Source organism: Oryctolagus cuniculus, chromosome 2 (genome assembly GCF_051225735.1).
Source record: "Oryctolagus cuniculus isolate XC-2025 breed Fujian yellow rabbit chromosome 2, ASM5122573v1, whole genome shotgun sequence".
NCBI classification, from domain to species: domain Eukaryota; kingdom Metazoa; phylum Chordata; class Mammalia; order Lagomorpha; family Leporidae; genus Oryctolagus; species Oryctolagus cuniculus.
In genome coordinates, this window is record NC_142868.1 from 134,358,806 (window position 1) to 134,383,901 (window position 25,096).

General features: G+C 44.9%; 1 protein-coding gene and 1 non-coding gene across 11 annotated transcripts; both read left to right on the plus strand.

The window, feature by feature from the left end:
- Positions 1-1,730: 1,730 nt before the first annotated feature.
- DUSP11 (dual specificity phosphatase 11) lies at positions 1,731-23,103 on the plus strand. Of its 10 annotated transcripts, none has more exons than XM_089327527.1 (10): positions 1,758-2,019; positions 2,655-2,721; positions 4,132-4,207; positions 7,056-7,187; positions 12,290-12,413; positions 17,399-17,459; positions 20,257-20,303; positions 20,575-20,650; positions 20,823-21,005; positions 22,460-23,103. In XM_089327527.1, the coding sequence occupies exons 3-10, from the start codon at positions 4,163-4,165 to the stop codon at positions 22,650-22,652; spliced, it is 861 nt and encodes a 286-aa protein (XP_089183653.1). In that variant the 5' UTR covers positions 1,758-2,019; positions 2,655-2,721; positions 4,132-4,162; the 3' UTR covers positions 22,653-23,103. The 10 variants fall into 10 exon arrangements, with proteins under 10 accessions (XP_008252459.2, XP_089183653.1, XP_089183654.1 ...); XM_089327528.1 differs by having other exon boundaries at positions 1,761-2,019; positions 2,599-2,721; XM_089327524.1 differs by having other exon boundaries at positions 1,774-2,019; positions 20,820-21,005.
- LOC127490467 (small nucleolar RNA U83B) lies at positions 21,726-21,818 on the plus strand. The gene has a single exon (XR_007918414.1). It is a non-coding gene; the product is annotated as a small nucleolar RNA U83B (small nucleolar RNA).
- Positions 23,104-25,096: the final 1,993 nt, after the last annotated feature.

Genomic DNA, 25,096 nt, shown 5'->3' on the forward strand with positions numbered 1-25,096 from the left:
ACAATATAGCTTATCTAGTTTCTAGACACTTGTACCATTTGGACCTTATGGCCAGTACACATTTATTGGATATTTTTTCATAAGTTCCAAGAGAGCACTAATAATTTTTAATAAAACTTTATTTTTTCCATCTGATTGAAAGGCAGAATGACAGAGACAGAGAGATCTTCCGTCTGTTGGTTCAGTCTCTAAATGTGGGCAACAGCCAGATCTGGGCCAGACCGAAGCCAGGAGTCCAGGCACTTGAGTAACCATCTTCTGCTTTCCGCTTTCCGGGATGAAATAGCAGGAAGCTGGAATTGGAAGAGGAGGTGCCAGGACTCCAACAGGCACTCTGATGTGGGATGTGGGTGTCACAAGCAGCAGCTTAACATGCTGTGCTTCAGTGCCTACCTTGAATATTTTATAATTTTGTGCCAGATTCTAATATGATTAATTGTAGGTTTGTAGACCGTTATTCCAACTTCTTTTCTTCTCCTGACTAGCTATTTGTTAATATGGAGCCATTTTTAATTATGTGGAAATTTCAATAATTGTCAATGTTTGTGGATTTAAACTTGGAGCATTACTGTCCTAAAAATGCCAAAGTGCGTTATCTTTTCACCCATTAATTCATTTATTCAGTAACTGACCTTTCTGAACTTTGGTTTACTCAGCTCTAAAATTATTGTGACGATTACATAAGATAATTTCAGAAATTAGAAACTAAAGAGCAAAAATTATTTTTAAAATCTGGCATCATGATTTAATCTGGAATTTAGTACTCTGCACCCAGGCTGTCTTCCCCTGCCTCCAGGTGCATTAGCAGAAAGCTGGATCAGAAGTGGAGAAGCTGAGGCTCAAGCCTGCATTCTGAAATGGAATGCCAGTGCCACAGTGCCAGCTTAACTTGCTGCTGGCCCCTTAGCCCTCTGTTTTGCCTCAAGACTGGCCATGCTGTTCCTTCCTGCTCCACTTGTAGCAGAATTCATAGTTCTTCTAGTAGGTGTTTATGACACATCCTTATGTATGATACTGTGTAGAATTCTTGGACTTGAGTTTCACTCTTACCTCGCTGTGGTTTTTGTTATTTGCTAAAATACACATAGGTGATGTGCACTTCTAGCATGATAACTGGCATGCGATTGGAACCAATAAAAGTTTGTCTGTAGAGGGGATTGTAGGTTGATACAATATTTTGCAATAATAGGGTAAATAGCAGATATCTTTCAACAATTTTGGTTTGTATATCCTTCAATTCCAGCAATTATAGGAATTTAGATGTAGTTAGATGAAGATATTCACATTGCTTTATTGTCTGTGATGGAAGACCAAAAAACCCAACTAGAACCACAAAACTGAAAACAACTAAAAGTTCATCGATATTGGATCAGTTAAATAAATTATGGTACCTTAGCTTGTGTTACTTATTATAACATTTAAAAAAATTTATGTACATTGAATGTCGACTGGGAAAAAAATGTTCGGGATATATTGCAGAATGTGGATAATATGCAGCTTTTAAATAAATCAGGATATCCATTTACGTGAAAGTATTTATAGGCAATATGCAAAGTGCGGATGTAAGCACTTGAAAATATCTGGAAGAACACACAAGTAACTGGGGGCAGTGGGCCCTCACACTCCTTGTCCAGTACTATTCCAATTTCCAAGGGTACAAACTCCAATTCATCGACCTGTGCTACCGGCAGTCGATCAAAGAGGGCGCAATAGCCACCAAAGTCCTGTTTACAAGTCAAGCGTCTCAGTAAGCCGGCGTGGTTACGTCATCACGACGCGCGGTGGCGCACGCGCAGTTGCGAGGTGCCGGGACGCTGCGTGGTTTGCTTTCGATTCAGGGTCTTATTTTGGCACCGAGGGCGCGGGTCTGGCGGCTTTGGTTCGCTTGGTATTGCGTGGGCGGCATTTTGGGACCCACATGAGCCAGTGGCATCATGCCCGCAGTGATAGGAGCCGGGGACGCGACTCTTCCGGACGTTCCTCAGGCAAGAAGAAGGGCAAAAACCACATTCCGGAAAGGTAGTGTATGTGTCTTGCTCGTAGCTTCTGGCCGTCGGCGCGCGCTTGGTCAGTCCGCCCTTGCTTGGGGGCGCGGACCCTTTCCTTGCACCCCACCCCGCCCCGCGCATCCCGGAGAGCTTGAAGGGTAAAGTGTGATGTTTTGTGATTTCGCTCCATCCTTTTCAAAGCGAGACTTTGGGCGTTGCTTCTCAGGTAAAATAGGAAAAGATTGTTTTAAGGCAGTAGTGGTGGTGTTGAGGACGCTCCTTAATTACTAAAGTTGAACTCCCCACTCCTTCAGTTGCTTAGGTTATGTTATTTGGCACCAGAAACATGAATAGTAAGGTCTAAGTTTGAGTGGCAGAACCCCCCAGTACTGCGCTGAGATCTGTGGAAAGTTGCTTTGTATTGTTTTTGGGAATCACGAAGGGCACGCTGTTGCTTTCTGAAATTGTCATTTGAGACAGCTTCCTCCATACGTCCCGGTAGTTAACTTTGAGACCTTGCTCATCTGTTCAGTGGAGTGTTGTGAATCCTTGAGACCTTCCTCTTCCCCGGGTCATCGCTCCTTAAGTCGTCTTCCTGGATACTTTTCAGGCTGTCAACTTCCTGCCTTCAACATGATCATATGGGTCTTGTCTCATCTATTGCAGTTGGGTCCTGACTAGTGTCTATTTATCTTTCCTTCCAACCCATCGTCACACAAGAACTCTTAAATAGGTAATTAGTTAAAAATTATAGGTGGAATATTGCTCAAAAGCATTGCTTTAAAAATAAAAATAAATCCCTTGTCATAGCCTGTTATACATAATTCTGCATGGGCTTTGATCCTCTCTGCTTGTCCAGCCCCATCCCTTGCCATTCATGACCTCACCTGTGCTTCAGATAAACTGAACTAACCCTTGATAATTCTAACTCTCCCTACAGAAGTCAGCTCAGCTATTAACATTTCAGTGTGACTCCCAGCATAATTAGATGAAGTTCACAGTCCTTTTCTATCAAGTTTTCTCTTAAAATATGAACTGACATTTCCTACTGATGGATTTGATGGCATTAGTTGTATGAAGACTTAAAGCTGTGAAGTGAAGGAATTGAATTTAAACTTTGTCAATCAACATATATTTATTAACTGGCACCCTAGTGTTTGCTACTGGTTTAGATTTTATCTGGGATATAGAAGTCCTGGCTAGAGGCCAGTGCTATGGCATAGAAGGAAAAGCTATCACCTGCAATGCCAGCATCCCATATGGGCGCTGGTTCAAGTCCAGGCTGCTCCACTTCCAATCCGGCTCCCTGCTAAAGTGCCTGGGAAAGCAACGGAAGGTGGCCCAAGTGCTTGGGCCCCTGCACCCATGTGGGAGACCCAGAAAAAACTCCTGACTTCTGGCTTTGGATTGGCCCAGCTCCGGCTGTTGAAACCATTTGGGGGGTGAACCAGTAGATGGAAGACCTTTCTCTCTCTCTCTCTGTCTCTGCCTCTCTGTCACTCTGCCTTTCAAATTAAATAAATAAATCTTAAAAAAAAAAAAAGTCTTGGCCATACTTGGTTTAGTATGCCTTATTCTTATTTGTAGTGTATCTTTTTTCCTTTTCTTTTTAAGAGTTACTTATTTGAAAGGCAGAATGACAGGGACAAAAATCAATCTTCCATCCCCTGGTTCATTAATAAAATGCAATGGCTAGGTCTGGGCCAGGCTGAAGCCAGCAGCCAGAATTGCATACCAGTCTCCCACATCGCTGGCAGGATCCAGGCACTTGTGCTGTCTTCTGCCTTCCTACATGCATTAGCAGTAAGCTGGATTGGAAGTGGAGTAGACCGGACTCATACTAGCACTCTGATGTGGAATGCCAGCATTGCAAGCTGTGGCTTAAGGCTGAACCAGCTGCACCACAACACTGGCTCCTGTGGAGATCTTTGCACTGTTTTGTTGCCTTGTATATGTTTTCAATATGGGGAGCTAGGAAGAAGGCAGGTATGGGTTGCTATTAGATGAGAGTGAAAAAGTGAAGTGGCAAAATGCAAAGCAGAGAAAAGAGAGGATGGACTGTGATTCCCAAGTTCAAGGAACTTTCATTCTGTACAGGGGGGCAAGGCTGACACACATTTGACTAACAAAAATGTTCTCATAGGTGGAAAGACTATCTCCCAGTTGGACAGCGGATGCCTGGAACTCGTTTCATCGCTTTCAAAGTTCCTTTGCAAAAGGTAAGTGCAGTGGTTTGAGTGTGTCCACCAAAGGTTCTTGAGCTGGGAGCGTGGTCCCAGTGTGGCAGTGTTGAAGAGTGGAACCTTTAGGAGGTGGGGCCTACTACAAGGTAACTAGGTCATGGGGACGCCACCCTCGGAGTGCATTAATGCTGGTCTCACCAAGTGAGTGAGTTCTCGAGGAAGCGAAGTATTACACAGCGAGGCCACTCAGTGTGCTTTGCTGCTTCTGCACGGAGCCCTTTACTTGCCATTTCTCTAGCATGTTGTGACCCAGCCAAAGGGGCCCTCCCCAAAGGCTGAACTGATGGGGCTGCCTGATGTTGGGTTTCCAGCCTCCAAAAGCTGTGAGCCGAATAAACTTCTTTTGTTCATAAAGTTCTCAACCTCAAGTGTTTTGTTGTAGTAGCAGAAAATGTACCAAGACAGTAAACAAATGTTAATTCAGTCAAAAGTCTGAGTTCATCTTGTAGGACACTGATTCTTAACCCTATCACAATCCATTTTCCTTCTTTATAGTAAGTACTTTATTTTTTTTTTTTTTTTAAGATTTATTTATTTGAGAGGTAGAGTTATAGAGAGAGGGAGAGACAGAGAGAAAGGTCTTCCACATGCTGGTTCATCCCCAAATGGCCACAGTGGCCGGATCTGGGCTGATCCGGAGCCAGGAGCTTCTTACATGTCTCTCATGTAGTTGCAAGGGCCCAAGCACTTGGGCCATCTTCTGCTTCCCCAAGCCATTTCAGAAAGCCGGATCAAAAGAAAACAACTGGGACACGAACTGGCACCCACATGGGATGCCGGTGCCACAGGTGGAGACCTAGCTTACTGTGTCACAGCCCCAGCCCCCCAAGTACTTTATAATGTCTTTTGATTATCCTGAAATTAAATTTACATATAATACAACCTGTTGCCATACCTAATTTTAAAGAAAAAAAATCTATTTAACACCTTAACCATAATGTAAAAAAAAACAAGGCCAGCATTATGGCACAGTGAGTTAAGCTGATGCTTGTGACCCAGGCATCACATATGAATGCTGGTTCAAATCCCGGCTGCTCCACTTCTGATCTGGCTCCTTGCTAATGCACCTAGGAAAGCAGTGGATGATGGCTCAAGTACATGAGACACCTGGATGGCATTCCGGGCCATAAATTGCCAGGGAAATTCTAAAAAAGAAGACTTCTGGAATGAGGGACATCATCTGGATGTACCAGATACTAAGCCATATCAAAAGTGTGTAGTTAAAGGATTTTCTTTTTCTTTTTTTTTAAGATTTATTTATTTGAAAGAGTTACAGAGAAAGGTAGAGACAGAGAGAGAGGTCTTCCATCCGCTGGTTCACTCCCCAAATGGCCACAATGGCCAGAGCTACAATTGGTGCCCATATGGGATGCTGGCACTGCAGGCCAGGACTTTAACCCGCTACAAAACAGCGCAGGCCCCACAGTAAAGGATTTTCAAGGCAGTGAAACTATTCTTTGTGATACTATAAGGGTGATACATGTGAATACATATTTGTCAAAACCCATAGAATGTGCAGCATAAAGAGTGTGCCATATGTGTGTGAGCTGTGGACTTGGTTGATCATGATGTGTCAGTGTTGATTCAGTGACTGTAACAAGTAGACCACACTGGTATAGAATGTTCATGATCGGGAAGAAGTCTGCGGGAATCGTCTGTCTTTAGCATAGTGTGGCGGGAACCCAAAACTACTCCAGAAACTTAAAGTCTATTAATTTAAAAATATTTATTTATTTGAAAGGCAGAGTTACAGAGAGGCAGAGGCAGAGAGAGAGAGAGAGATCTTCCATCTGCTGGTTCACTCCCCAAATGGCCACAATGGCCAGAGCTGATCTGGTCTAAAGCCAGGAGTCAGAAGCTTCTTCCGTGTCTCCCACATAGGTGCAGGGGCCCAAGGACTTGGACCATCATCCACTGCTTTCCCAGGTGTATTAGCAAGGAGCAGGATCAGAAGTGATGCAGTTGGGACCTGAAACTGTCTCATATGGGATGCCAGCACCACAGGCGGAGGCTTTACCCAGTATGCCACAGTGCTGACTCCAGTCTATTAATTTGTTTTAAAAGTGTGTTGCTGGGGGCCGGCACCATGGCTCACTTGGTTAATCCTCCGCCTGTGGCACCAGCATCCCATATGGGCGCCGGTTCTAGTCCCTATTGCTTCTCTTCCAGTCCAACTCTCTGCTGTGGCCCGGGATGGCAGTGGAGGATGGCCCAAGTGCTTGGGTCCCTGTACCTGCTTGGGAGACCAGGAGGAAGCACCTGGCTCCTGGCTTCACATCGGCGCAGCACCGGCCGTAGCGGCCATTTGGGGAGTGAACCAACGGAAGGAAGACCTTTCTCTCTGCCTCTCACTGTCTGTAACTCTACCTGTCAAATAAAAAAAAAAAAAAGTATATTGCTGGCACTTGAGCAGCCTGCCATGTCAGGTCACATACATGAAAGAATAGTTAGAAATAAAATCCGTCTTCCATGTGTGTAGATGTGTAAGAAGTACTTACAAGCACTGAATATGATGGACATACCACTTGTGGTAGGAGAGACAGTGGTAAAGAGAATCAGGTTGGTCTCTGCCTTCTGGAGGTTTGTGACTTGATTAGGAGACCAACATGATATAAATAAACGTGGAAAACAATACATAGCGAGTTTTTTTTTTCCCTTCAGGTAACTCTGGAAGAAAGGATCATAATATCTAGTTTCTACATCCCAGAAAAGTGGAAACTTAGGTTTGAATTTTGATGTATATTAGCACCCAGAACTTGAGTACATGCATGCTGTGCTAACCCATTTGAAGCACACATTGACTCTCTCTTATTCTCTTTGACAGAATTTTGAAAAGAACCTTGCTCCAGAAGAATGCTTTTCCCTTTTGGATCTTTTTAACAAGATCCGAGAACAAAATGAAGAGCTTGGGCTTATTATTGATTTAACATATACTCAACGCTATTATAAACCAGAGGTAAATGGAACCTTTAACTGAAAAGAAATTTTTTCATTCGAATGCTAAAGTACTTCATAGTATTTCAGTAATTCATTAAGCTGCCTTTCATGGATAATAATTTTAGAAGGGAATGAAACAATTTCCTTAATATGTTTTTTGTTTTGTATCATTTTGTTTGGAGACCCATAGAGACAGAAAGAGTTCCCATTCACTGGCTCATGTCCAGGCTGAAGCTTGGAGATGGGACCTCAATTCAGATCTCCCACATGGGAAGCTTCAACCCAGTTATTTCAGCCATCACTGCTGCCTCCTGAGGTTTGCATTAGCAGGAAGCTGGAATCAGGAGCTGGAGCTTGGTATGGAACCCAGGGACTCTGATCTGGACTTGAGCATCCTAACTAGTGTGTTAACCTCTAGACTAAATACTTGTCCTTAACAAAATAAAGTATGAATTGAACTATAACATTTAGCGTTAGATTGGGTGTTTAAGAAATCATATAAGCTTCTACTCTATATTTTGAAAATGAAGTAAGTTAGTAAAATAATAGTAGCCTGAAAGAAAAAAAAAAAGGAAATATCTGTTACATCTTTAGCATAATTAAATTTTCTTTTCATTTTATTTGAAAGGCAGAGAAACAGAGGGAGAGAGATCTTATATCTGCTGGTTCACTCCCTAAGTGCCTGCAATGATCAGGCCTGGGCCAGGACAAAGCCAGGAGCCTAGAACTCAATGCAAATCTCTCACATGGGTGACAGGGACCCAAGTACTTGAACCATCATCTACTGCCTCCCAGGGTGCACATTAGTAGGAAGCTGGATGGGAAACAGAGGTAGGACTCAATCCCAGGCCCTACTGTTAGGGGCATGCATTCCAAGTGGTAGCTTAAGCCAATGCACCACCATGACTGCCCCTCTTGAGTCCTTCCAACACAGCCTTGTAGTCTTAAGTCACTTTTTAAAAATTATATTTATTAATTTGAGAGACAGTACTCCCATCTGCTGGTTCACTGTCCACAGTGACTGGGGCTCGTTCATGCTAAAGCCAGGAGCCAGGAACTCAATCCAGGTCTCCCACATGAGTGGCAAGGACCTGACTGTTTAAGCCATCACCACTTCCTCCTAGGGCTTGCATTAGCAGGAGGCTGGAATCTGGACCTGGGAGTCGGACCCAGGTACTCTTGATGTAGGACACATTGTTTTAACCACTAGACCAATACCTCCAATTTTTGACCACTGTTGTTACTATTTGTATATAAAAGAATTCCAGGCTCAATTCATGCATTTCTTTTTTTTTTTTTTTTTTAAGATTTATTTATTTATTTGAAAGTCAGAATGACACAGAGAGAAGGAGAGACAGAGAAAGAGGTCTTCCATCCGCTGGTTCACTCCCTGTTTGGCCACAGTGGCTGGAGCTGCGCCGATCTGAAGCCAGGAGCCAGGAGCTTCTGGGTCTCTCATGTTGGTGCAGGGACCCAAGGACTTGGGCCATCTTCTACTGCTTTCCCAGGCCATAGCAGAGAGCTGGATCAGAAGTGAAGCAGCCAGGACTCGAACTGGCACCCATATAGGATGCTGGAACTGCAGGCAGTGGCCTTACCCACTACGCCACAGTGCTGGCTCCTTTGTGTTTCTTTTTTTTTTTTTTAATTTATTTTTTTGACAGGCAGAGTGGACAGTGAGAGAGAGAGACAGAGAGAAAGGTCTTCCTTTGCCGTTGGTTCACCCTCCAATGGCCGCCACGGCCAGCGCGCTGCGGCCGGCGCACCGCGCTGATCCGATGGCAGGAGCCAGGATCCAGGTGCTTTTCCTGGTCTCCCATGGGGTGCAGGGCCCAAGCACCTGGGCCATCCTCCACTGCACTCCCTGGCCATAGCAGAGAGTTGGCCTGGAAGAGGGGCAACCAGGACAGAATCCGGCGTGCCGGCGCCGCTAGGCGGAGGATTAGCCTAGTGAGCCGCGGCGCCAGCCTCCTTTGTGTTTCTTATCCCAACCCAGACTCAATCATTTTTACAAGGAGCTTTGATTGTTCTTAGTGGGAATGGTATTTAGAGATTACCACCTGAGTGCTAGAGGTGTTCATCGCTAATAGTCTGATTTTATTTCTAGCTATTTCTGTGGACACAGCTGGGAAATAGTCTCTTAAGTTTGTAATATAATGGGGCCGGTGCCATGCTGCAGTGGGTTAACACCCTGGCCTGAAGTGCCGGCATCCCATAGGGGTGCTGGTTCGAGATCTGGCTGTTCCACTTCCTGTCCAGCTCTCTGCTGTGGCCTGGGAAAGCAGTCGAGGTTGCCCCAAGTCCTTGGGCCCCTGCACCCACGTGGGAGACCGGGAAGAAGCTCCTGGCTCCTGGCTTCGGATCAGCGCAGCTCCATCCATTGCGACCAATTGGGGAGTGAACTATTGGATGGAAGACCTCTCTCTGCCTCTCCTCTCTCTGTGTAACACTTGACTTTCAAGTAAAATAAATAAACCTTTTAGGCCGGCGCCGTGGCTCAATAGGCTAATCCTCCACCTTGCGGCGCCGGCACACCGGGTTCTAGTCCCGGTCGGGGCGCCGGATTCTGTCCCGGTTGCCCCTCTTCCAGGCCAGCTCTCTGCTATGGCCAGGGAGTGCAGTGGAGGATGGCCCAGGTGCTTGGGCCCTGCACCCCATGGGAGACCAGGAAAAGCACCTGGATCCTGGCTCCTGCCATCGGATCAGCGCAGTGCACCAGCTGCAGCGGCGGCCATTGGAGGGTGAACCAACGGCAAAGGAAGACCTTTCTCTCTGTCTCTCTCTCTCACTGTCCACTCTGCCTGTCAAAAAAATAAATAAATAAATAAATAAATAAATAAACCTTTTAAAAAAAAGTTTTTGATATAAGATAGATCATGAATTCATATTGATACTTTCCATTTAAACTCAGAACTGCAGGATTTTCACTTAAATGCCTGTTTATTTATTTATTTTTATTTTATTTTTTGACAGGCAGAGTTAGACAGTGAGAGAGAGACAGAGAGAAAGGTCTTCCTTTTTCCGTTGGTTCACCCCCAAAATGGCCTCTACGGCTGGTGCGCTGTGCTGATCCGAAGCCAGGAGCCAGGTGCTTCTCCTGGTCTCCCATGTGGGTGCAGGGCCCAAGCACTTGGGCCATCCTCCACTGCCTTCCTGGGCCACAGCAGAGAGCTGGACTGGAAGAGGAGCACCCGGGACAGAATCTGGCGCCCCAACCAGAACTAGAATCTGGGGTGCCGGTGCTGCAGGTGGAGGATTAGCCAAGTGAGCTGCAGCGCTAGCTACTGCCTGTTTTTTTAATCTGTAACTTTTTTTTTAAAGATTCATTTTATTTATCTGAAAGGCAGAGTTACAGAGATAGAAGGAGAGACAGAGAGAGAAAGCTTCCATTTGCTAGTCCACTCCCCAGATGGCTGCAACATGCAAGGCTTTGCCAGGCTGAAGCCAGGAGCTTCATCTGAGTCTCCCACGTGGGTGGCAGAGGCCCAAGCACTTGCAGCATCTTCTGCTGCCTTCCCCAGGCCATTAGCAGGGAGATGGATCAGAAGTAGAGCAGCTGGGACACGAACCAGTAACTGTATGGGATGCCATATAGTTATATGGGTGGCTTTATTTGCTACGCCACAACACCGGCCCTGTTTTTTGTTTTGTTTTTGTTTGTTTGTTTTTTAAATATTTACTTATTTCAAAAGTAGACTAATGGGGCTGGCACTGTGGTGTAGTGGGTAAAGCCACTGCCTGCATTGCTAGCATCCCATATGGGCACTGGTTTGAGTTCCTGCTGCTCCAGTTCCGATCTAGCTCTCTGCTATGGCCTGGGGAAGCACTAGAAGATGGCCCAAGTATTTGGGCCTCTGCACCGTCTGGGAGACTTGGAAGAAGCTCGTGGCTTCTGGCTTTGGGTCAGCACAGCTCTGGCCATTGTGGCTATCTGGGGAGTGAAGCAGAGGATGGAAGACTTCTCTCTCTCTCTCTCTCTCTCTCTCTCTCTCTCTCTTTCTGTCTCTCTATAATTCTGCTTTTCAAATAAATAAATAAATGTTTTAAAATAAATAAATAAAAAGTAGATAAACAGAGGGAGAGAGAGAGAGATACTCTTCCATCTGCTGGTTCATTCCCCAAATGGCCACAACAGCCAGGTCTGGGTCAGGCCAAAGCCAAGAGCCAGGAACTCAGCCTGGATCCCCCATGTGGGTGACAGGAGCACACATACTTGGTCCATTCTCTGCTTCGTTGGCAGGTGCATTAGCAAGGAGCTGGATTTGAAGCAGAGCAGCTGTGACTTGAACCAGCACTCTGATTTGGGATGCTGGTGTTCCAATGCAGCCCAACCCACTGTGCCACCCGCCTGCCTGCCCCTATTTTGTTCTTCATTGATTTTCTTCCACTTCAGGAATACCAGGGCTCAACAGTGCCTGGAATTTGCTGTGTCTCAAAATTCATATCCCAATCCTTCTGACTCTTTTTTAAGATTTATTTATTTATTTGAAAGAGTTACACAGAGAGAGGAGAGGCAGAGAGATAGAAGTCTTCCATCTGCTGGTTCACTCCCCAGTTGGTGGCAATGGCTGGAGCTGCACTGATCCGAAGCCAGGAGCCAGGAGCTTCTTCTGGGTCTCCCACGTGGGTGCAGGGGCCCAAGCACTTGGGCTATCTTCCATTGCTTTCCCAGGCCATAGCGGAGAGCTGGATCGGAAGTGGAGCAGCCAGGTCTCCAACCAAGGCCCATATGGGATGCTGGCACTGCAGGCAGCGGCTTTACCCGCTACACCACAGTGCCGGCCCCTTTCTTCTATTGTACTTAAGTCATGGCTGCTTTATGAAAGCACTGGTACTAGGAATGTAAAATATTAGGTGGAACTGTTTGCATAGTTCGGAGTTGTACCATCATATCAAACCTGCCCTCACTTTTGTGTACCCATTGACTGTCCATCCCATGGTTTTAAAGAAAAACAAGTGATACTTCTGATTGAAGCAGATTTTTGAAGAAATGGCTTCTTTTTAATCAGAATTGCTGACATGCCAAATTTATCATAATCTCCTGGTTTATATTTTGGTTCCTCTCACCTTTAATTCTTTCCCCACCAATGAAATAATATTTTTTATGGTTTTATTTTATAGGACTTGCCAGAAACTATTTCTTACTTAAAAATTTTTACAGTTGGGCATCAGGTGCCTGATGATGACACTATTTTAAAATTCAAACATGCTGTTAATGGATTTGTGAAAGAAAATAAAGATAATGGTGAGTTTTATCGTTTTTCTTATCTGAACTTTGATATCCATTTTGAGTGGTGTTAGGGATTTTTTCTTTTTTAAGGATTTATTTATTTACTTGAAAAGTTACACAGAGGAGAGGCAGAGAGAGGTCTTCCATCTGCTGTCCACTCCCCAGTTAGCTGCAATGGCCGGAGCTGTGCTGATCCGCAGCCAGGAGCCAGGAGCTTCTTCTGGGTTCCCATGCGGGTGCAGGGGCCCAAGGACTTGGGCCATCTTCTAGTGCTTTCCTAGGCCATAGCAGAGAGCTGGATCAGAAGAGGAGCAGCCAGGTCTTGAACCGGCACCCATATGGGATGCTGGCGCTTCAGGCCAGGGCATTAACCTGCTATGCCACAGCGCCGGCCCCAGGGATTTTTGATATTGCTAATAGTTGTAACATTTGGCCTGTTGTAGTTTATGATGTTAAGGTGGCTTTTTCAGAGGCTGGCATTGTGGCACAGTAGGTGAAGGCTCTGCTTACAAAGCTGACATCCCATATCAGAGTGCTGGTTTGTCCTGGCTGCTGTGCTTCTGATCCAGCTTCCTGCTATTGCACCTAGGAGAGCAGTGGAGCATGGCTCAACTACCTGGGCCTTGCCATCCAGGGAGACCTGGATGGAGTCCTGGCTCCTGGCTTCAGCCTGGTCCCCACACCTGCTTTTTGGGGCCATTTGGGGAGTGAATCAACAAATGGGAGGTATCTTTCTTTCAAATAAATAATTGAATAAATATTTCTGAAAGTGGAGGCCTGTAATGGGATAAGGTGTTTTTCTTTTTGGTCACAAATAAACAGTTACTTTGGAAAGTGATTTTAGTGAGAAATAACGAACTCTGACCTCACTAACATCTTTGTGAAAAAATCTGAGTGGGAAATGTGTAATAAAATAAAAGGTTTATTCTACCTCATATATTGGTTAAGAGATAAGAGAATAATTGAAGAAGGTGGGAAAAGCTCAGGGTTTTAGAGTCACATAGAAGAGACAGAAGGCAGAGGGTTAGGAGTGAGGCAGACGCTCAGAGCGCAGCAGCACGGAGTGAGCCAGCCAATGGAAGTCCGCCATCACCATCTTACGGAGGGCGTTCCCAGGCTGATTTTCCACTCCGAGCGCAGGTGGGGATGGACACCACCACCTCTTGCTCTTTTTCTTCAGACAAGAAGAACTTGGGTCAGAGTCTGGTTCTTTCTTGTTCCTGCTTCGTGATCTGCCTGACTTCATTTAAATAGATCAGGTTTTTGCTTTTTTTTTTTTTTTATTAATTTGAGAGGTAGTGTTGTACACAGAGCGAGAGGTCTTCCATCCGCCAGCCCACTCCCCAAATGGCCACAACTGCCGGAACTGGGCCAATCAGAAGCCAGGAGCCTCCCCCAGCCGCCCCACACAGATGCAGAGGCCCAAGCACCCTGACCATCCTCCACCGCCCCCACCCCCACCCCCCGGCCACAGCACGGAGCCGGATCGGAGCAGCCGGGACATCCACACGAGACGCTGGCAGTGCAGGCAGAGCCCCAGCCCTCTACGCCACAGCGCCAGCCCCGATAGATCTGTTTTTAATACCTTTTGCGTTTTAAGGATCCAGTAACTTTTTCTTAGCATATACCCACAAGAAAGAATGTGATAGTTTTCATATTTTCAGTCTGAAGAAGCTTTTGTCTTCAGAAAGCTACTGACTGACAAACCACAGGGCAAAGCATTTATTTGCCTTCTTCCTCTTCTTTCTAAATTAAAATTGAGGCGTTTATACTTTATTAAGTCAATCTGATAGACTTCAACAAATATGATAAGGACTAGTGGAAAGACACTGAAGACGGAGGTGGGAGGGTATGGGTTGGGAGGTGGGGGGGGGTGCTAATAGTGGGTTTGAAGATATATTTTCAGACTATAACCTGGTCTCTTAAGGTAGCACTGGTTCTTACTTCTCTAAAGCCCTGCTCACAGGTCTTTCCCTTTACTTCACCTTTAAAACTTGAGAGGCTTGGCTTTGCCGGTGATAGCTGTGGCGTGTCGCTGTTGTAAGCTGTAGTCACAGAAATAAATACTCCTCCTCAGATGCGAGGGTGTGGCTCCCAGCCTGCTTCCAAGCTCTCCTGAGTGTTGCAGTGTTTCATCGGATCTCAGAGGGCTGGGAGATCCTCATCTGCACGGGAGATGGTTCTGAATTGTTGATGCTTGCATACGGCCCTGAGCACAGTCGGCCAGGCGCACAGTCGGCCGGGCGCGTAGGCTGACTCCGGGGGCGCTCCCTGCCTGAGTGGTGCCAACTTGTCTGTGACTCGCAGCACTCCCTCCCGCAGCAGTCCTGGGGCCTTGTTCAGGATCCCTTTGGGCCACCTCTGCTGTAAGCCCTTCCCGCAGGCACTAGGCTCTGAATAAGAGCAGAGCACCACACTGTCCTTTCCCTGGGACTGATAGAGACTGAGAACATCAGTTGATTTTTAGTGAACACGAAGAGCTCTTGGGTTTACTGTTGAGGCAAAGGAGCTACAGAGCTCAGTAACAGTCTCTGTTCTTGAGAAACTCACAGTCACCGAGGACGGTAAGCCGTATATTCTTTTCAGCAAGTATTTAATAACCTTCCATGTTAAAGACACTGCTCTTGCCCTTATCTACTATCCATTGTAGTAGGGGAGAGAGGTAAATAAGCAAATAAATGCAGGGTGATGTTTGCTTTGGAGAGGAACAACAGGATAAAGCGGTGAGGGAAGTGGTGGGTGATCAGGCAGGCCTCTCTCACAGTTGGAGGAGGATGTTCTAAGGCAGCTGGAACAGCAGCTACAAAGCCCCTGAGGCGTAGTGAGGAGGCCTGTGACTGGGATGGAGTGAGTGAGGGTCAGAGCGGCAGAAAATGGGGTCAGAGAGCCTGCGGGTGCGCGGGAAGGAAGTACGTGGTTCTAAGTCACAACATCATTTCAGATTCATAGTTCAATTGAAAAGACAGACTGATGGTAGTTTATAAAACATTCTAAATGCCATGCTAAGAAGTTTGAACTTTATCCTGTGCTAAAAATGATTCTTTGACAAAAGAGCCACCCAGCCAAGTTTATGTTTTAGAAAGCTAGCATTTTTCCGAGTGCAGGATCAACAGAGTTAGAAGCAATGGGAGTGGGGAGATTAATTTGCTGTGGCAGTGCAGGCAGGCACTGGTGTGTGTCTTCCTTACCAGATGCCACCTGGCCACACGTAGAATTTGCAGAGAAAAACTACACATTGTTGGTTTTTCCTTTATTCTTCATACTTTTTTTTTAAATGATGGACTAAGAAATACCATTGGCAGAATTTAAAAAAATTTGGACTTGATTTCAGTCTTTGTTCTGATTGCCGGCTTTGTAGCTTGGGCTTCCACCTCAGAGTCTCACCTTTGCACCAGATGGCGTGAAGGGTGCCGGGTCTGGAGCTGTTCGCAGGGCACTTACTTCTGTGGCTTGTGGGGCCCCTTATGAGATGGAAGGGGAGCCCTGGGGATCCTGAGAAAACCGCCTGCTGGGTGTTTGTAGTGCTCAGCATCCAGAGTGAAGGCATTATTCCATCCATGTCATTCCAGACAAATTCCCTTCTCATAACCTGTTGTTTTTTTAAATTTCCTTTTGCTGCAATTAAATCAGTTACTGGTGGGTATTCTATATTAAGCCAAATGGTTTGTCTCAATGTAATTTTGTAGTTATTAATACCTGACCAGGCCTTTGGTAGTTTACATCATTTAGTCTAGTTGGGAATATGTAAAATTTCCAGAGACAGTGAATTTTGGCTTTTTTTTTTTTTAACAGAATTAGAGAGAGACAGACAGAGAGAAAGGTCTTCTTTCCGTTGGTTCACTCCCCAAATGGCTGCTACAGCCAGAGCTGCACTGATCCGAAGCCAGGAGCCAGATGCCTCCTCCTGGTTTCCCATGCAAGTGCAGGGGCCCAAGCACTTGGGCCATCCTCCACTGCCCTCCCGGGCCACAGCAGAGAGCTGGACTGGAAGAGGAGCAGCCAGGACTAGAACCCGGTGTCCACGTGGGATACCAGCACCACAGCTGGAGGATTAACCAAGTGAGCTATGGCACCGGCCTCTTCTTTTTTTTTTTAAAGGTTTTTTGAGGGGCCTGTGCTGTGGCGCACTGGGTTAAGCCACCAACTGCAGCAACAGCATCCTGTATGTCCACTGGTTTGACTCCTGGCTGTTCCACTTCCAATCCAGCTCCCTGCTAACGTGCCTGAGAAAACATTGGAGGATGGCCCAGGTGTTTGGGCCACTGTACCTACGTGGGAGACCTGGGTTAAGCTCCTGACTCCTGGCTTCAGCCTGGCCCAGCCCTGGTTGTTGTGGCCATCTGGCGAGTGAACCAGCAGATGGACGATCTCTTTCTCTCTTTTTCTCTCTCTCTCCCTCTCCCTGTGTAACTCTGCCTTTAAAATAAACAAATCTTTTTAAAACAAAAGATTATTTAAAGACAGTTACACACACACACACACACACATTTTCTGTCTGCCTGTTCACTCCCCAGATGACCACAGTAGCTGGTTCTGGGCCAGAATACTATGGTGGATGGGAGAAAGGAGAGAGAGAAGTGGCTCTTCCAGATGGCCACAGTAGTCAGTGCAGGGCCAGACTGAAGCCAAGAGCGTGGAATTCCATCTGAGTCTCCCATGTGGGTGATGGGCCCAAGTGCTTGGATCATCCTCCTTTACTTTCCCAGGCCTATAAGCCAGGAGCTGGATGGGAAGTGGAGCAGCCAGGACTTGAACCGATATGGGAGGCTGGAATCACAGGCAGTGGCTTAACCCACTGCCTTTGATTTTCTCTTAAATGATTTTCTTAGGTGATGATTTTAGTCTTTTAGCTTCCTAAAAGACACATTGCTCTAAAGATTCTTCATTTTCTTGGTAGTGTTAATGCTATGGTAGCTTTAAATATCACTCTTTAGAAATAGTATAACTTGTTTTTTTTGTATCTACTTGTATCACTTAGCTCTGTATTTCTTGTTTCATAGACAAACTTATTGGTGTCCACTGTACCCATGGTTTAAACAGGACTGGCTACCTCATCTGCAGGTGAGTTGCCAACCCCAGGGCAAACCATATTTGTTTCTGTCTTTTTACAGTGATGATATAAGCTTGTGGTAAAAAATACAATTAGTATAGAAATACATGATGTAGAAGCAGACTTGCTTACCACCAGAGGTTTCCACTATTAATAATTTAGTATGTATCTTTTCAGACTTTGAAAATGCAGACAGAAGCATATATATATATGTAATTTAATAGTAAATGCAGTTTAGGAGACATTATTTTTTATAATGCAGTGTATGGTGGGAATCATTCAGTGTAGATAATTGGAGACTTTGTTTTAAAGGCTGCATAGTTCCTTTGCATACTGATAAAAGTCAGACATTTTTGAAATTATAAAATAGTGAAGTAGGAAACATTCCTATAAATAGAACATCTTTGAATACATATCTCACTGTCCCAGAAATAATTTCACTCAAAATGAAATTTCTGAATCAAAGAATATGTGTCCTTATGCTTTTCATAAATGTTGCTGCCTTGTACCTATTCATTCAGGAAATACTGAACATCTGTTATGTGTAGGTACTGTGCTGAGTGCTAGCAAAAAAATACTGAACCCATCCTTCGTGAGCCCAAACAGTATAGATGTTAAAGAATCACACAAATGTATATAGAATCACAACTGACAAGTATTAAGGAGGGGGACATGGTACTATGAGAACATACATTAGGGGCTGGCGCTGCCATAGCTCAATAGGCTAATCCTCCGCCTGCAGCGCCGGCACACCAGGTTCTAGTCCTGGTCGGGGCGCCGGATTCCATCCCGGTTGCTCCTCTTCCAGTCCAGCTCTCTGCTGTGGCCCAGGAAGGCAGTGGAGGATGGCCCAAGTGCTTGGGCCCTGCACCTGCATGGGAGACCAGGAGAAGCACCTGGCTCCTGGCTTCGGATCAGCACGATGCACCGGCCGTAGCTTGCCGGCCACAGCGGCCATTGGGGGGTGAACCAACGGAAAAGGAAGACCTTTCTGTCTCTTTCTCTCACTGTCCACTCTGCCTGTCAAAAGAAAAAAATAATAATAAAAAAAGAACATACAGTAGGATGGATTTGATCTCATCAGAGATCAGAGTCGTCAGAGGTTTCTGTGGTGGTTTGAGCAGGTATCTGAAGGTGAATAGTATTAACCAGATGGGGGCATTGTGGAGAGAATTCTGGACAAGGACAGCAAAGACGGTATAACAGGAAATCATACTGTGTTGGAGGAACTGGCTGGGGAGGCTGGGTCATAGGATGGCATTAAAGTGGATCTAGAAGGATGAGTAGGAAATAGATCCTACAGAGCCTATAGTTAAGTTTTATCCCTTATCTTCCCTTATCTTTTTTTTTTTTTTTTTTGACAGGCAGAGTGGACAGTGAGAGAGAGTCAGAGAGAAAGGTCTTCCTTTGCTGTTGATTCACCCTCCAATGGCCACCACAGCCAGTGCGCTGCGGTCGGCGCACCGCGCTGATCCGATGGCAGGAGCCAGGTACTTATCCTGGTCTCCCATGTGGGTGCAGGGCCCAAGTACTTGGGCCATCCTCCACTGCACTCCCTGGCCACAGCAGAGAGCTGGCCTGGAAGAGGGGCAACCGGGACAGAATCCGGCGCCCCGACCGGGACTAAAACCCGGTGTGCCAGTGCCACAAGGCGGAGGATTAGCCTAGTGAGCCGCGGCGCCAGCCTATCCCTTATCTTAAAAGCAATAGGAATCCGTTGAATGTTTTGTTGTTGTTGTTAAAGATAAGTGTGTAGAACATAATCAAATTTGTAACCTATCATTTGCTACTGAATGGAGACTACACTGCAGAGGGAAGGAAGTATAAGCAAATAGACAAATTTGGAGGCTTTTTTAGGAATTGAGTCATAATTATAGTTGGGCCAGGATATGATAGTCATTCTGATCAAAAGACATGGACATACTCTGGACATATTTAGGTACTGTCATTTTTCAGGACTTTGTGGTATATTGAAAATAAGAATTAGGAAGAAAAGGCTAACAGTAGTGATGACTCTTTAAGTTTTTGTTTACTTAATATCTTTTAGATGCAATGTTCGTATTTCTCCCAATTTGTCCTCTGCTTCTTGTTGGTTCCTAATATTGTCCTATTAGGGAATCTACAACTTTACTTTACAAACCATTTTGAGCAGAAATAACCATTGAGAGGCTGCAGCGTTGTGGCATAGCAGAGTAAGCTGCCCCCTGCAATGCTGTCATCCCATATGAGGGCTGGTTTGCATCCTTAGTGCTCCACTTCGGCTCTAGCTCCCTGCTAATGCTCCTGGAAAAGTGGCAGATGATAGCCCATGTATTTGGGCCCCTGACACCCACATAGGAGACCCAGATGGGAGTTTCAGGCTTCTGGTTTCAGCTTGGCCGAGTCCTGGCTTTTGCGGCTATTTAGGGAATGAACCAGTGGATGGAAGATTGATCCCTCTTCTGTTTAATTCTCTCTCTGTAACTCTGCCTTTCTGATAAATGAATCTTTAAAAAAAAAAAAAGACCTGATTTTTACCAAAACTCTTAATATTGCCAACTTCATTCTTCATTTTCTTTCCATTATTAGCCAAATTATTATATTAGTATAAGTAATTCTATTAATAGTTTTTCTTAAGTTGGATCATCATTGCATTCTTGAAGTGAAGTCTTTTTGTAGTCATGGCATATAATTCTTTAATAATTGTTGGATTAGATGTGCTTATATTTTCTTAAGATTTTTTACATCTCCATTTGTAAGTGAAATCGGACCTTTTTGAAGAAATTTGTTTTATATATAAAAATGACCCAAACTGTGTTGTTTTGTTAGATATTTGATTGATGTACAAGGCATGAGGCCAGATGATGCAATTGAATGTAAGTATGAGGGTTGTCACTATTCTTTCTTTTCTATAAATTAAAGGTGGAAATGTTGGATGAATTTCTTAAAACCTTTGTAATTCATTTATTCTGATATAAAATAGTCTTTTGCCAAAAGTTTATAAAAAAGAGATGTATCTAGAAGTAGTGAGATATAACAGAATAAATTAGAGATATAACTGAATAATTAATGAATCTCAGCTATGATTCGCTTTTTCTGAGAAAGATTTGGTTTTTGTACATTTTTAATAATCTGTCCACTCCCCAGTGTTCAATCGGTGTCGAGGACATTGCTTAGAAAGGCAGAACTACATTGACGACTTGCAGCATGGTCCTATCAGAAAGTAAGTCTTCATTTTTCTGTGGTGTTTGTGGTTAAGGAGATCTCTTTTTATATGATAGAAGTTGCACATATGTATTCTTTGGTTGCTTGTTTACTTGTTGGGGGAAAGCCACTGAATTGGCTACTGAGTTTGGAAACCGGTAATAATGTGTGGACATACTTTCTTTGAGAAGTCGAAAATCCAGGGTATCCAGATCGAGTGGTTTTGAGGACTCAGCATATCTCATGGACCCAACCCACAGTACTGATAAGGCTGTTCACCAGGGACATAGACAGAGCCTACATCGGAACCATGGCCACCCAGCACCTTCTCGGCAAGTCCGTAACCAGACCCCAAATTTGCAACATTCTATCAGGTATCTCTGCCTTCCCTTCTGCAATTGAAGTAGAAATCACTACTGTAAATTTGTGAAAATACATCATGATGATGATGGTGGTGATGATGGTGATGATGAGGTGAAAGTAATCTTTTCTTGCCAATCATCACGGTGAGCCAGGAGATACCATCCTGCTGTGTGTTCTGGAAACTCAAGAACAGGTAGGGTATGTGTAACATATAATGAAGCAATTATATGCATATTAGAATGTAAAGCAAATGAAAGTGCAGAGTTGTGTAGGAAGCTTGTTGGAAAGTCTTTTTTTTTCTTTTTAAAATTTATTTTATTTGAAAGTCAGAGCTACACAGAACAAGAGAGAGAGGCAGAGCGCATGCATGCACACCCTCGAGAGTGAGAGAGAGAGAGGTCTTCCATCCACTGCACTCCCCAACTGGCCACGACAGCTGGAGCTGTGCAGATCTGGAGCCAGGAGCTTCTTCTGGGTCTCCCACACAAGTGCAGGGGCCCAAGGACTTGGGCCATCTTCCACTGCTTTCCCAGGCCATAGCAGAGAGCTGGATTGGAAGTGGAGTAGCTGGGTCTCCAACCGGCACCCATATGGGATGCCGGCACTGCAGGCAGCGGTTTTACCCACTACACCACAGTGGCGGCCTCAGTATTTTTTAGGCTTTTTATTTTTAATTATATTTGAATAGATTCAATATGTTCATAGGTAGTAGCTCTAAGAATATAATGATATTTCCTCCGTGATGAGGCCTGGAATGAGCACCAGCGCTGGTGCCTGAATCCCACTGTGGAACCATTCCCTGTTGCCTTCCTTCTGAGAACAGTGCATTGTGGGGAGGGGGGGTGGAGGGATATAATGATATTCCTTTCCTAATAAGCAAAATTAATAGGTTGAGGTTAAACAGTCAAAGAAAGAGCCAAAGGAGACAAAGACCAAAAGGAAATATTAAGCAATTAAATTAGATTCAGTGGGATTAAGGGACCTTCACATTCTCTTTCACATGATTAGATTTAATGATCTGCTGTTTGAGTGATTAAGTTTAAGCACTGATTTTCCAAACTTATCACATGTGCCATCACTTTATAATTAACCTACTTATTTATGAAGTGAAAGCAGCTCTCTGCTTTAAATCCTGAATAGCTTAATCTGTTTTATGTTAACCCTCCAACTTCTGGCAAACATCTGTCTAGATTAATGTGGGCATGCATTTAGCTTACAGGGAAAGGCGAAACGATCCCGGAAACCTCTGTGTGCCAGAGCATTCTAGCAGTTTCAGTATGTGGTCTGGATTTACCTTATGACAGCTGGTGAAGAAGGAAGGTGTTACTAGTACGCTCATAAGAAAGGAAGAGATAGATGAAATAATGTGGGAAATCATAGAACCAGATTCTCTGTGTATTATTTTACAAAGCTTATGTTTGTTATTCACTCTGACAACACTTTATTACTTTTTGTTTGGTTTAAGGAAATTTTCACAAAATCACGTTTACCAGAGACGCCGCCTCCCTCCCCCCGGCCCCCCTGGAGAGGACTATTCCCGGAAGAGATACACCTGGGACGTGAAGACCAGCGGCAGGCGCACAGCCTGCAGTAGCAGGTGGTACTCGGACACTTACCACAGACTGTCCCATCCGGCCTACTGGGGATGGACCGAGTGACGCAGACTTGCCTGGGAACCCTGGATACCAGAGCCAAACTGAAGCAAGTTCGAGTGACTTTTAATTAAATCAGGTCAAACAAAAGTTTTTGAATCTATTTTATTGCTCCCTTATGTGCTCAAGCTCAAAAAAATTATATTAAATTATATTAATATTTACCTCTTTGCTGATAGATTTGCCATAATTTCAGCAGTGCAGGAAAAGAATCTGTCATTCTAGTCTTAAATTTTTCTAAGGAAAGATATTTTAGACTATAACATATTAAGAACTTCCCTTGCAAATTATTTTTTAAAAGTGTATCTTGTAATGTGTGTGTGTGTGTGTGTGTGTGTGTGTACAGAAATGTTTAGTGCTCTTGTCATGTTGTATGATTGACCCAGACATTATGGGTATCTTTTTTTCTTCTAACTGTTCAAATTTCTATTAAAATCTACCAAGACAGTTTCTTTTACAATCTAGTCAATATCTGTAATTATGACATTTTTGGGATTAGTTAGTTCTTTGATAATTGTGGAAATTGACCCAATTTCCTTTCACTGAATTGCCAGATATATCAGATGGATAACATTTTAGGGATTGTCAGTGGGGCAAGAGAGACAGTTGTTGTATTAAATTGTAATGGGTACTTTACCTGACAGGGTAGTTGTTATCAATAGGGTAGTATAGCTTAGAGAGATTGCTTGATGCACAGAGTAGGATATATGACGATTTAAAAGTCTAGGGTAGGAGTCCTCAACCTTCACGTTACTGCTGTCAAGCCTAACTCCTGGGCTCTTTCTCCAGTTGCCTCTGGTAGTAAGGTGGTGGTTTACCTTTTTTCTAAGCTGCCTCTTCTGGTGTACCTCTGGACTGCAGATGGCTCACTCAGGAAGCTGTTAATTAACTTCAATTGTAGAGGAAGCCAGAAACTTTAGCTTCCTGAAGAAAGCGTCTAGTCATCATGATGCACAAAAGCCTGGGTAAATATTTGATGAATACTTGAGCAACTTGCCTTCGTTCTTTAAAGCCTCAGACTTTGAGGATTTGTTTCATAGAATGCCTGATAGTGCATGTGGACCTGACCTTAAGGAGGTATGATTCTCCTTGTCTCTACCTGATTGCCCATTCACGTTGCTGTACTTCGTCTGAGTGATGGCTCATGATATTTTTTTCTGTTGGGCACATTACAGAGATAGAAAAGTTCTTTTGGCTAAAACCCTGCTGTTGTAGAATTGTCCCCCAGGATACACCACGAAGCCTCACTTGAGAAGTACTTGGAGCGAGACAACAGGTGCAGCAGAATGTGCAGGTGCAGGGATGGGAATCTAGCAGTCCAGTGGGCTGGGAAAAATCAGGACCCTGCCAGCAGAAGTGCCGTCACAGAAGGTCTGCACCTTCAGAAAAACGCTGTTGCTCTGTGTTTCCATTTCACTTATCCACATAGCTTGTTAAAAACTTGTAAGCATTTGATGTTCTGGGACTCGTTTATTCTTCAAAACACTGCTTCTGGGGCCAGCGCTGTGGCTCACTTGGCTAATCCTCTGCCTGTGGTGCCAGCACCCCAGGTTCTAGTCCTGGTCGGGGCGCTGGATTCTGTCCCGGTTGCTCCTCTTCCAGTCCAGCTCTCTGCTGTGGCCCGGGAGGGCAGTGGAGGATGGCGCAAGTGCTTGGGTCCTGTACCCCATGGGAGACCAGAAGCACCTGGCTCCTGGCTTCGGATCAGCGTGGCACCATTTTGGGGGTGAACCAATGGAAGGAAGACCTTTCTTTTTTCTTTTCTTTTTTTTTTTTTTACAGCTTGCATGTTTATTGAACAAATACTACTAAAGTAGCTAAAATACACTGGGTACTTCTCAGGAGTGCGTCAGGAAGGATCGCATCGTTACAAAAGCCTGCAAGTCCAGCAGCACAGGGCTGCACTCTACGCAAATGCCACAGATGCAGGAGCCAGCGTCTCACTCTATGTACACGGGTTCACCTAGGCTAACACACGGGGTGCGGGAGAAGCACACGCGGGACTCAGGCTGGGGGTGTGGGAGGAGGCGGCAGAGGTCAACGGTCAACGCATGCATCGTCGGTGTCGCGGAACAGCTCAGAGCCGGGGAAAGCTCAGAGCCGGGGACAGCTCTCTAACAGTCGAGGTGGGCGTCCAGGCTGGCCGGCACAACAGCGTTCCGTGCGGTGGGCCGTCTGATTTGGGTTTTGTTTTTCCTTTTCACTGGGAGCAAGGACAAAAGTGTAAAATCTGCACCTTGCATATCGAAATCTGCTGAGAGGCTGCTCTCCGCCTCACTTCTGCGTTTGTCTTGAGTATTTTTGTCATGAGACCTTTCCCAGCTTAGCTTTTAGGAAAGGCACAATTTTGTATTCCTTTGGCTTTTTCAGAGGGCATTTATTAGAAAAGAATTGACCCTTTTGTTTTCCAAATATCCTGTCAAAGATCCCCAAGAGACACCTCAAAAACG